At 39.8% G+C, this 13,575-nt stretch overlaps 1 protein-coding gene across 4 annotated transcripts in view; it reads left to right on the top strand.

Moving 5' to 3' along the window:
* Adamtsl1 (ADAMTS like 1) overlaps positions 1-13,575 on the top strand; it is a 927,295-nt gene that overhangs the window by 790,140 nt on the left and 123,580 nt on the right. For all 4 annotated transcript variants that reach the window (XM_063251663.1, XM_063251668.1, XM_013155112.3 and 1 more), the window contains one exon: positions 11,621-11,800. In XM_063251663.1, the coding sequence (XP_063107733.1) occupies positions 11,621-11,800 (180 nt within the window). The remainder of the gene's footprint in view (positions 1-11,620; positions 11,801-13,575) is intronic.

A 13,575-nucleotide genomic window follows, 5' to 3' on the forward strand; every position in this document is an offset into this window, starting at 1 on the left:
CCATAGCTACTGTAACTAATTGCCACAAATTTAAAATTTAAATTAAATTTAAAACAAAGCAAATTTACTGTCTTAGCTTTGGAGGTCAGAAGTTGGCAGTCGGCTCCACTGAGCTGAAATCAAGGCCAGCAGGCTTTTTTTTTTTTTTTTTTTCCAGAAACTCTGGGAAGAATCTAGTGCTTTCCTTTTCCCAGCTCCTCAGTACGTATTCACTTATGGTCCCTTCCTTCGCCCCTCACGCTGACCACTGAGTCTGCCCCCGTCCTGCCTCTGCCTCTGCCCTCCTTGCCCTGCTTTCAGAGGAGTGCCCTTGAGCCAGACTTGGTGACATACTCCCCTAACCCCGGCTACACAAGAGGATAAGCAGGAGAATCTTCACTTTGAGCAAGAAGACCTGTCTCAAAACAAGATTTAAAAGGGCTTGAGAGTGTACATATTTCAGGGCTCTAAGTTCAGTCCCCACCACTAAGAAACACACCAAATAAAAAACACTAGTGTGGCTACATCGGGCCCACCAGGGTAGTTCAAGATGGTCTCCCCATCTCAAGACTGTAACTTAATTGCATGAGTAAAGTTCCTTTTGCTGTGTTAAATAACATGTTCACAAATCCCAGAGAGCAAAGTACCTTTTGGGTTGTTTTTCGGCCTCCTCTTGTCTACTCTGCTGTGGACCTGGCTAAGCATTTCGTCTCTGAAGCACAGGGTCCTCTGTTCTGCTACTCCTCATCTCCACTGTCCATGGCATCATGTAACTTATATTGCTTCATTTGTTTTTATTCTAAAAATTAAATTTATAAATAAAGAAAAAAGGCCAGGCAGGGTGGCACATACCTATAATCCTTGCACTTGGAAGGCTGGGGCAGAAAAATCACTGCAAGTTTGAAGCCAGGCTACACGGCAAGACCCTTGCCTCAAAGGGGAAAAAAAGAGGGGAAAAAAGAAAGGACAAGAGAGGGGAAAGAAAAAAGAAAAGAAGAGAAAAAGAAAGGAGAAAGACAGAAAGAGAAAAAGCAAAGAAAAGAAACAAAGATGCTGCACGTACTGAAATGTATTAGCCTACTCTGGAGTGAAATTTATCTGTCTATACTGCATATGGTTTATGTTGAGGATTGTATCCCCTCAACGGTACGTACAGATTGCGTACATCTGTGCTGAGACAGAAGTTACTACCACACCCGCTAGATTCCTCCCCACCCCAGTTTCAAAGTTTGACTAGATTGACATTTTCCCATAAACTTTTTTTTACCAGTGTCAAAATTCAATTGCATATGGTTTAGTCATATTAAAAGGTATGTGAGAGTAGAATCTCTTCTGGTACTATTAAGAAAAAAAGAATTTTAATGGTAACTATAAACATTTGGGAAATAATTTTTTCATTTTCTATATTTAAACACACATATGCACAAAGAGAAATACCTTTGATCTAAATTAGAGGGCTGGATTCTCTCTCGGCCTAGCTATCCAATTTTTATGTTCCACTGACTAAAATATACATCTACATAAGAAGAGGCCATATTTATTTAAAATTTTTGCATTCAGAGTAAGAAAAGCCTATTAGGATGTTTAACTCATTTGCAGTAGGGTATTTCATAAGGAAATAGATACTTGTTTCCCCATTAAAGCAATAAACCTAGCAAATCAGATCAAAGTCACATCTTACATGTGGGTTATTTTTGTGTTTATTTATCAACAGAAAGTTCTTTGGCATCGCTACTCTGCATCCCAGAGAGCTTGCACTTCACATTTTAGCAAGAATTTGAAACCCAAAAGGTTTACCATGCATGTCTTGTATTTCTAGAGTTAAGAAAGCTTAATTGATAGTCAATGGACAAGATAATTATGACCCACAAACTAATCAGAGTACGCATTGTGCCCTCGTCTTAATAATTTTGTTTGGTGAGATTCCAGTTTTCATTTTTCTTTGTTTCTCTAAGCCCTAGTTCAGTTTCTGTAGGGCCCCTGTTATTCACCAACTACTGCCTTCACCTGCCTGTGGGGTCTCTCATCTCACCCCTTCTTAAATTGCTTCCGTCTCCAAAGGTCTAGCAGGATGCTCACTACACACTGGTCACCCTCCCCAACTTCAGCAAGCGTGGTCAGCCTTGGCCGCTCTTTGTGGTACAGTGTCACAGCTATAGATCCCATTCCCAACCCGGGAGCCGAAGCCTTTCTCACCTTATGTCCTTCACTCTCAGTCAATGCCCACGTCTGTTGATTCCATTTCCTGCACTCGCACCCCAGAGTTGTCTTCCTTTCTAGTTCTCCAGCTATCCTGGCCCAAGTCTGCACAATCAAACTATTGCGCATAGCCTTTGCCTTGACCTCCCAGTATCATCTAACTCTTCCAGGATTTCCCAGCTGATAGCAGTGGTTCCTCACCACAGACCCTCTTCTGAGCCTTTAACATATCCATGTGACCTGAGAACCCCAGATAAGGGTATGATATGCACTCTCCGTGCAGTGTTGTAGTGACATGTGTGACCAGGAAGCCTTTTCTCCATGGCATGTCAATACCGCATAGGGCAGTATTCTTTGGAAGCAAGTGGCCACACTGCCTGCATGACTTTCCACAAATGAGGTCATGCTGTCCCCTACTTTAAAACCTCATTGACAATCTAGGGTTCTAAGATTGTGTTCAGAAGCCTTTCTCCATCTTCCCCTAAGTCCCATTTCCCAGTTGCTTTTCCACCTGTGTGCTCTGCCCCTTGCCCATGACTGCATCAAGTTAGGTGGACACTGCCCTAACCCTTCCAACCTTGGGTGTATGCACACAGTCTGACTTTGCGCCCCTTCTGTGTCCCCGGCCAACCTTGTGCTGCTTCTCTGTAGAGCTGCCACTAACTTTTCCATAAATATTTAGTTACACACTGTTGTATTCTTTCCGTTGCAAAATTGATCTATATTTTTCAATTTCTCTCCCTCACTGGACTGCAAATACCTGAGACTTAATAAACATTTTTTTTACACATCTTAAATCTCCAGGTCCGAACATAGCGCCCAGCACTCAGCAGGTATTCAATAAATGTTTGAGATGAGAATGATAAGTGAATGAAAAAAATAAGTGAAATTTTAGAAGCTGTGAGCGGAGTATACTATGTTAAACCAGAAAGTTGACCTTAGAAACAGAAAATAAACATCATCTGTGTTGGGTTCAGTAGTGTGCTTTGAAGTGCCAAGGAAATGAACTCAGCTATCAGTAAATTAAACTACCAAGATGAAACCTTTAAAAGTATCAGTGGAGGCAGGATTTATTAACATACAGATCATGGGGAAATCTTTAAAAATACCGGTCACTTGAGTCATGATATTTCTGTTTAGGAACAAAATTTTTAAATGTTTTTCTTACTGTGTATTTCTTATTTTTCTTATAGAAATAATAAACCCATGGCTTTATATCATAAAGCATGCATGGCAGCTAGTACATGCACCATAAATACTATTTTGTTATTTATTTCTATTGCATATATTTAAAAACAGTACCCCATACCAGAGCTTTACTTCTGTATACCACAATATTGTTTTAAATGACCATTCATAAAGGCAACATTTTTCATTTAGTTTTATTAAATTTCTTTTGCTGTAGCTCTTTTTCAGGCATTTTCTTCTTTGTACCCTGCTTCTTTCTTAAGAGACATCAGCCTCACCAGGGAATTGCAGTATGCTTACCAAAATCATCATAGACTTTGAAGCCTTTCCCAATTTGAAATTTCATCTTCCACAACTTTTGAAAATTTATAAAAACATATTTTCATCTACATAATCAACGGGGAAAGCTTCTGAGCAAAGACGAGGCAAGCCTCTAGGAGCAAGGCCCCTGACAATACTCACGCAGCTAGATGATTGTCCTCTGTGGCTGGAGTGTTGAACTCTCCAGCAGAGCACACGCTGCCTGACTGAAACCCTCTGCTGACTTTCTGAGCAGCAGCTTCAGGTTAATGATATGATCTGGATGATCGGCCCACCAGCTAGATCTTTGTTTTATAACTCTGAGTCATCTAGGTTTGGAACTCTTTTGTTCAAGCAGACATCAGTTTCAACAGACATTTATGAAGTACGTATTCTTTCACAGGCACTACACCAGACACTGGGGGATGGAAAGATAAATAAAGTATCTTTCTCGAAAGACTCATAATCCTCTGTGTATACTCACGATGCTATGTGTCAGTTATGGGCTTGTCACCCATAAGTGACAAGCCCCTACAGAAGAGATATAGTATTTTTCCCAGCCAGGATGGGTTAGAGTTGCTTCATTCCATACCCAGGATGCAGAGGGTGAAAGAGGCTTGGCTGAAAGAGAGGCCTGAGAGCTTGGCCGTCAAGGACGTGTTGGAGTTCCTACATGAGCAAAGAGCTTAGGGACATTGCTCACAGGGTAAACAATGAGGTCAAACCCCTGAGCAGAGAAAGCATGTCTATGGAGGGGCGTCATGTTCCACAGACTTCTCTATAGTGCTAAGCAGAATTATCTGAAATCAGTTCCTTAAAGCAGGTCCTATCAGTAAATTGACAACCCAATTGTGCTACTTTCAATGAGTGGTCACACTAGAGAACCATTTTATTACATCTCCTCCCTTGAAATAAAACAAATTATTTTCAACATCTACTTCTTGAAATTGAAAAAGAGAAAAAAAAATTAGTCTATGTTTTTCCTCATTGGCAAATTCACAAAGAGACTAACTGAACATCTTGAATTTGAAAACTGTTATTATTTCAGCTACTAGTTTATTTTTGGAGCATTTATTAAAACTGAGCAAAAGCCCATGTACCTCATAAAATATTAGGAAAAGAAATTTTCAGCCATAAAACATTGAAAAGATCTGCATTTCTACAAATCCAACATTAACAGCAAAATATCTAAAATCTCAGATATCAACTAACAAACTTTGAGAGCAGTTCTTTACTCCTAGTGAACGCAACAGGATCTATAGGGAATTTGAATGTGAATTATAAACAAATGAAAGGAATGGTGATTTTATGTCACTTTGAAGTTTAGGGAATAATGGTTTAATGAACCAGCTATTCCTTCTCCCATAGGGAAGCATATTTTTATACTTCATCTTCAATATTATAAATGCCTGTGAATCACCAGACCATCATTTATCTCCAGCTGCTGTTATAAAATGTCCCTCATTCTGACTCCTTTTTCATGGGAGACAAACAAGCCATTAGCTTTGAAAAGGAAGAAAAGGAGAGAAAATTTGGAAGGAAGAAAAGTACAGATAGATTCAATCCTAAAGTCTCCTATTAAAAATGTAGCAAGTGAGGCATGTTGGCTCAGACCTGTAGCCTTGGAATTCGGGGAGACTGAAGCGTGAGGACTGCGAATTATAGACTAGCTCGATCATTTCAGGAAAACTCTGCCTCAGAATTTAAAAGGGCAGCTGGGCACTTCACAACAAGATGATTGAAGTCCAGTAATGACTTTATTCTTTGTTTTAATTGGTTTTAGTCTGTTTTGTATTATTTGATTTCAATATGTGTGAAGGCATGGACAGCTGTTTTGAAGAGAACAAGAGACGTTATGGTAGCCACTGTTGATTTTCCTATTGTCTGGTTTTGAAGGCCTGTAATGCTTTCATTCTTTTGTTTTAATCGGTATTATACTACTTTGTCTTGTTTGAATTTACTATGTGTGAAGATATGGACACCTGTTTTGAAGAAACCAAGAAATATTATGGTGTGTTAAATCCTGTGTTACTTGCATTTTTGTTATTCTGATCTGCTTTGTTCTATTCTCTTTAAAATAAAAAAAAAATCAAAAAGAGTATGGTATGGTGCTCAGTATAAAGGACCTAGGTTTAGTCCCTACTAAAGAAAAACAGAGAAAAGACTGCGATTTTAGAAGATATAGTAATGTCATACTGGCAGAAGTTTTTCTAATGTAAATAAATCTTAAACGCCTAATATGACTAGCTAGAAAAGCAAAATCTTTTCCTGCATATTGTTAGTGGAATAATGGGTAATTGTTTCTGAAAAAAACAGCTATTTATAAGAGCTACAGTAAAATGAGACAATCACATAAAAATTGGTTTGACGTCTCTAGTTAGAAAGATGGAAATAATTTCTCTATGCAGGTGAAAATTGAGTTGAATATGAATAATTAGAAATGTTCAGGTGCATGCAGACCTAAAAGAAGAATAATGCAGGTAGAGAAAAGAGCAAATGCAAAGATGCTCTGGAAGAAGCAAGCTTGGCCTGCCTGAGGAGCACACAGGTAGTAACAGGTCCATCTGGAATGTTCACGGCAAGGGGAGAGTTGTAAGAGGTGAACTTGCCAAGGTGCACAGCGCTTCTCTAGGCACTGGTGTGTCTCCATCTAGACAGAACCAAGCGTGGCTTATAATTGATATTTAGTTAATTTATGTGTAATCAGTAAATAAAGTTGGATAGTTCTGAGTTATATAGACTAATTTGTATCAGAGTAAGGAAAAGAACTACAGGGCTTCTAGGGCTAGAGTTTTTATTTTATGCCAATGAGGAAAGGAAAGCATTGGAGTTTTAAAGTATGGGAATGATGTGATCTGATTTATGCCTTCAAAGACATCCTTGCTGCTACTGTGTAGACAATAAAATGCAGGGATTGAGGCAACATGCTGCCCTTCTTGATACACTGGCCACCCTTCTCCACCTGTGTTCCAGGAAGCTGACAGATACAGGTGACTTTTGCCAAGTCTCTTTCCCTCTGCTTTCCTGTTGTGATTAACCAGTGGGGTTTCCAGCAGGCCATGTTAGAGAGGCACAAGCTCTCCCCAAAGTATCACATTTGTCTGCACCATCTGTATCTTGCTAGGATCTGACGGAAAAACTAGAATTCAATGTTGTGACCCCTTAGGTCTGGCATAACAAAATACCATAGACTGAGTAGCTTATGAACGTCAGAAATGTATTTCCTGTAATTCTACCAGTTGGGAAAGCCAAGGTCAAGATGTTTGCATGTTCTCTGTCTGGTGAAGACCCTCTTCTTTGTTCATAAATCATACCTTCTAGCTATGTTTTCATATGGTGAAAGGGTAAAGCAACTCTCTGAGACCTTTTTTTATTGTAGAAGGATTAATCTTTCCCATAAGAAATGATCTAATCGGCTCTCCAAGGGCCACCCCCCACACATGCACCATTTCCTACTGTCATCATTTTAGAAGTTAGAACTTCAATATTATATGAATGGTGACAAGACAGATGTCACAAATATGCAGATCACAGCACTGGGAAATCAGGAAGCTTGGCAGTAGTCTAGGCAAGAGTTGATCATATGCTGGTTGTTGTTTATTTTGGAGGCATAGTTCCTTTGTTTTAGAGGCAAATCTGACATTTGGTCATGAAATCAGTTCTAGGGGAGGGGTATGAGAAGCTGGAAACTCAAGAATGCTGCCTAAATTTTTATCCTAAACACAGTTCCATTCACCAGCTGAAGAGGATGAAGAAAGGAGCAGCTGGGGTGAGACTGGAGAGGCTGGATCAAGAGTTTCACTTCCGATCTGTTTAAGTCAAGAGACCTAATCATATTTTGTCAGAACCAAGAAGTCAGACCTTGAGACTAAATCCTTTTTGTCATCATAAAGTTATTTCTTTCAGATAATTGTGGCTTCAAAAAATTATATTAAATTCATGGAAAAATTTTAGTAATTCATGGAATGGAAAATGTAGAGAACACAGTTCCCTGTTTGGCAAGTCCTCAGGAGTCAGTAATCCACATGGCTAGCTGTCTAGTTATAAAAGAATTCTGAAGACAGAACAATAAAAGGTCATAACTTATATGATTATAACAAACTGATTGTTAGAAGAGAGAATTTAATAAAACCGAAATTTGAACCTAAGAAATCATGCATAAGACTACAAAACTAAATTTAAAACCTTAGTTATCCATCGTTACAGAAAGGGTTTTCCTAAATAAGTGAAATGCTTAGCCACCAATTTAAATTCTGCTGAAGTACCAACTTTAAATCAGTGCTACAAACATTTGTCAAAGACTTCCATGAACAGAAGGCATTGTACTAGGCATGTGGGTGCAAAATTAATTAAAGTGTAATTCTTTAATATTTTATTGAATTGCATCTAAAACCTAAAATAAAAAAATTTGCTTCTCTAAAAATGACTCCAAGGAGTCTCTGAAGTAAGCCACAAAGAAGGTAAAGGTCTGAGGCCAATAGATTTTTTTCTTAAGGACAAAAGACACTAGAAAAGCCCTTGCAAGTTACTGTTTGGGTCAGGGATGAGCAACACATGCTCTCCAGACTACCACACATGTTCTCACTGCAGTGCATTGCCTAGGAACTATGTTCAAATGTAGCTTGTCTATTCAGAAATCAAAGAGTTTAAGGAAAACAAGTTTCTAGGGTCAGCAGTGTAGATCAACTGTTTTGAAAGGCTGGTCCCCTACCTAGATTCTGGACTGGCAGTCAGTGAGGGTCTTAAGAATAAGAGGTTAACATTTGAATTGCAAAACACCAAATCCCTCCAGTGAGGTGACAGCAGGCTGAGCCCTTGGCATGAAGCACCCCTCAGAGGACCTCCCACTGGTTCTGTAACCAGAGAAGATTTGCTACAACCACAGGGAAGAGACACTGAGCTTGGATTTGTTTCCCAGTATAACCAGGAGTTAGTTTACAGCAGAAGTTTGGTGAACGTTGCACTAAATGGAAGTAAAGAACTCTAGTCTGAGTGGCCTTAATTGAATAACTTCGTCTCTCTGAAACTTAGTTCCTTCATCTGTGACATGGAACTAAGATCTACCCACAGGATGGTTTCACCATTTTTGTAAGCTTTCAGTGACAGCGAGTTGATTCTAGCAATAAGAAAATACTTTTTTCACTTATTCAATAAGATTATTTTTATTTTGAATTTTAAAGTTCCAAATGCAAAAGAGGTTGTTCACCATGTCTAGATCATTTGAAAGTAACTAAGATTAAGAGGTTCATAAGCCAAAGTTGCTAGCTTTTCTAATATCATTATTGAATACCTCTGTGACCTCAAGCCTTTCACAAATGCTATACTTGCGTGGGTGGGATCCAGCTAACCACTGGTCATAGCAGAGGACTCTCTAAGCCCTAAATTTTCCTTTCCATGTTTATTTTAGTTCCACTAGGAATAGCGGAAGGGCACTCATTTGGAGAGATGCTTTTCAGCTCTGTCTGCACAATAGAATTATCTAGGGGAAAACTGCCTAGGAGGTTCTTTAAAAAAAAAAAAAACTAGTGCTTGGAACCTACCTTCTAGAAATTGATTCAATAAGCTTGCGCATAAGTACTTCTAAAAGCTCCTAGGTGAATATGCCCATCAACAAATGAATCAATATTGTATTTATATACAATGAAGTACTACTCTACCAAACGAAGGATAAGTTTGAGTCCTTTGTAGGAAATGGGTGTGCCTTGAGATCATAATCTTAAGTAAAATAAACAAGACACACAAGTTTAAATGTTGCATTTTTTCTCTTATGTGTGAAACCCAAAGGGTAAATAAGGAGCATAAGGGAGGAGAGATATTGGAAAGTAGGGGGAACATGTTCAGATAGGGAGGGGAGAGAAGAAGGAAAGAAAAAAGGAAGGAAAAGAAAGAATGAAAGGAAAAAAATGGAAACATAGTCTTCGTAAATGGGGAGAGGAAGAAGAGTTGGAGGGAGGGGGAAGGAATGGGAAAAAAGAATTAAGATATATTTTGAACAGGTACAAATTCTCTGTGATGAAACTGACCAATATGTATGGCAAATGTGTACTAATAAAGTTAAAAGAAAAGCTGCCATGTGATATTAGGGTATATCCAGGTTGAGACTACTGACTAAGAGTAAAATCTGGGCCTCAGGAGAGTTTTAACTGTTCCTGAGTTACTTTCTCATTTTGGGGACAAAATACCTGACATCCAAAGTTACAGGAGGAAAGGTTTATTTTGGCTTACAGGTGGCAGAGGTTTCAGTCCTTGGTTATCTGGCTCCGTGGCAGAGGGGCATCGCAGAGGACCGCCAACTCATGGCATGGCATGGCAGGCAGGCAGGAAGCAGCCAGGAGCAAGACAGGAGGAGGATATTTATTGCTTCCAGCCACACCAAGTAACCCACCTCTTCCCAGCAGGCTTCACCTTGCAGCATCACACCCAACTATAAACCAGTCAGTGAGCTAATCCAGTGTCACACATCCATGATCCAGTCACCCCAAAGCCCTTCTTATAAGTGCATGAGGCTTTGGGGGACATCTCAATATAAATCTAACAGTACCCTAGGACACTGTTATCACCACCATACCCTGCGATTTTCAGTTCAAATGACAAAGCACAGAATTCCCCATGGCTAGTTCTAAGAACACTGCCCCAAGAGCCATTCATGCAAAGACAGTGCTCAGACTTCTTAAATCCAGGCCATTTCTCAGTGAGCCCAGGTGCCACAAGTTAAGGCCAGGGAGTATTTCTGAAGAAATAACACTCTCTAAATGATTGTAATAAACTAGCTCCAGCAGAGAGTGGCCATACACTGATATACCAGATAGGGTTACATGAGTCTGAGTGATAGAAGCTCAAAGTGACAGTGGTTTTAATGGAATACAAAAGCTTTTCTCTCACATAAATAAAGCAGTCCAGGGAAGGCTTCACAATCAGGCAGCTATTATCTTTTTGCCTACTACAATCAAAGATGGAAACTGAAATTTCCAATGTGAACATTCCAGCCAGTGAAGAGAAAAGAAAAACAACAAAAAGACGTCACACATTTTATTGTGCACGACCTATCTGTCTGTATCCCATTAGCAAGCATCCAGTCAAGTGGGCATATCACCCTTCAAGGGAGGCTGCTATATACAGTCTGTCCTGAAAAGTCATGTGCCCAGCTAAAATCAGGGGGCTTTTTTTGCCTGAGAGGACAAATATTCCTAGTATTTGTCCTAGGAAAGGCTCAACAGTATGCATCTCAGAGGGCTTTGCTTCCTCCTGTGCAGCTGGGTTAAAACTATTAAGTTACATGTAAACAACGTTTTTTATTGAGGCCCCTCTGAAAGCAAGTGACATGAGGAGGCTATTTTTCTTGTATTCTAAATTCCAGCAGCTCTGGCTCCCGTTTCCCTACAATAGCACCAGTCCAGCAAGAAAAGTATTCCAAAGAAGGTTTTCACAAAACCAGGCCCTCAATCTAATGCTGCCCAGCGAGGTAAAGTGAATGCTGGTGCTTGGAGAGAAAGGACTGCTCCTCCTGCAAAGTAATTTCTCCAGATTGATGCTGATGGCAGGAGCTCATTCCTGTTCATTCTAGAAGCAGCAGAGATTGTTTTCACTGGGTCGTAAATATGCTGAACGCTCTGTTATACTAACCTTTTAAACCGGTTGTCTTGAGTGACTACAAATCATAGTTCAGGAGCAATTTTGTAAGATTCCAAGGCCATGGAAATTCCTGAATGCTCAAGTTAAATATGTGGGATTAAGGGCGGAGGGTATGCAGATTTTGCTAAGAAAATTATTTCAAAAGAGGGAACGAAACCTTTGGCCTGATTCCTAGTTTGCCTGATTTGTCTTTCCTTTTTCCCTTTCCATTTTTTCCCTTTTTTTTTTTTTTTTTTTTAATATTCTCAGCCAAGGCTAAGGTGGAAATCAGAAGTCAGACCACCTTCCTGTGCTGAGTTGCTTTCTCTTCCTTCTCTCCCAGTGTTCCAGGACCTGTGGAGGAGGTGTTCAGAAACGTGAGGTTCTTTGCAAGCAGCGCATGGCTGATGGCAGCTTCCTGGAGCTTCCTGACACCTTCTGTTCTGCCTCCAAGCCAGTGTCCCAGCAAGACTGCAAGAAAGAAGACTGCCCCAGTGAGTGGCTTCTCTCCAACTGGACAGAGGTGTGTAAGTCCCTCAGAAAGAGAGACCGAGACGTGTGCATAGGAAAAAAAAAAAACACTCCCAACACATACATATAAAAGAGAAGAAGAGAACAAAACAATTTAACATGAAACAGGGTTTTTGCTCCATTTATACCGCAGTATGTAAGTAGCTTTCAACTAGGCTGCGGGAACCTGAGTTATGTGGCCAGCCCGCACCCAGTAATTGGCACTTGGGTTGTAAATGCACTCCTCCTGGATCCAAATCAGGACGCTGGATTCGTCTCCCTCTATCTCTGCTACATCCCCCTCCTGACCTCCCTGTACCTCCTACTCCCAGATGTTTCCAGTCTCTGCTCAGGAAGGGCAAAGCCTCTCTTGTTCTTCTCTTCCAAGTTACTGGACAATAAAGGATATGATTTATTAGCAAAAGAAGGCCAAGGAAATCCTGCCTCTTAACTGTTAGTTTCCTGGCTCTAAAACTTCAACAACTTCCCAGCAAGAGAACTTGATTTCCCTTGCTGCCCTGTCTGTGGAGAAATGATGACCTCAGCATTTACCATTCCTGACTTCCCTTCATGAGTCAGGGATATACCTCCAACTAACCTGTTATTCTAAATAATTCCCATTGTAATACTAGCACAAATTAATTCATTTACAGCCAGTTTCAGCTCATTTGTTTTCAGCCACTATAACTCTTTTGAGATGCCTTTGATTCCCTGAGCTCCGCAGCCCTGTGTATCTTTCACAGAGAAGTCCCCAAATTATTACCTCACTAGCAAATTGAGCCAAGTACATGATACTAGGCCTGCAGTGAAAAATATGTATCAAAACCAAGATCAAGCACTTCCCTTTTCTTGCATGCTAGCATTAGAATTGGCTTTCCTGACCCCATAGCCTCTTTTGTGTAATATACATCTCATAGTACAAGGTGCTGCTAGTTGAAATACATCACAGGGATGCTTATTTCCAGAGGGAAAAGCCACCTGTGATGATCAAGATGCCAGCTCTCCCAATATGATTCCTTTTGAAAGCTACTTTACTGAATGGGACCTCAGCATTCATGCCCTATATATTATCAATCTGTATAGAGTACATCCATTGGGTCCACTATGGGCATTACAACTGAGAAGGAGCCTAGGCTACCTCAGCATTTATAATTTGGCAGGAGAATTACCTCTGCTGGTACCTCATTCAAAATTCCTCACAACAGAAGGAAGAATGATTGTATTTTTATATTTTAGAAACAGTTTTATTTCACTAGGACAAAAGTTTAGAAAGAGCAGAAAATGAACTTGTGTTCACTCAAGTGTCTGTATAGCTATGTGCATGGGGTGTTAGTGATATTTTCCATGATAATCTTATTTGGAATATGACATAAAACATGAAAAAAATCAAAATAAAAATAGCACTTAAGGCAAGACTATGAGGTGTGTTTAACAAATGGAGCTGAGTAGATATCTTCCCAGTATAGGACTATAAAAAGTGTCGCTCTCTTGTGCTAGTATTACAATGGGAATTATCAAGCCTATCGGATGCTGCTCTACAGGTGATGGGCTAAGGAAGAGACTATTATATATGGTAATTATCTTCCCATCTTCCCAGAGTTTCTGGACTTTGGAAGATATGGAATACAGAAAATTCAGAAAAAGTTCTTTTCTATCTGTAGATTTAAAAGAAGAACACTTGAAGTCTGACTAAGAAAGAGTCAGTTGAACTAAGGTCCCACCATAAAGTAGGCCTTTAGAGAGGAATCATGTATAGTTAAGAATTAAGACTCAAAGACTGACAAACCT

The sequence above is a fragment of the Cavia porcellus genome, unplaced genomic scaffold (assembly GCF_034190915.1).
Source record: "Cavia porcellus strain 051 isolate PalLab524CR breed Dunkin Hartley unplaced genomic scaffold, mCavPor4.1 scaffold_1, whole genome shotgun sequence".
In the NCBI taxonomy this organism is placed as follows: domain Eukaryota; kingdom Metazoa; phylum Chordata; class Mammalia; order Rodentia; family Caviidae; genus Cavia; species Cavia porcellus.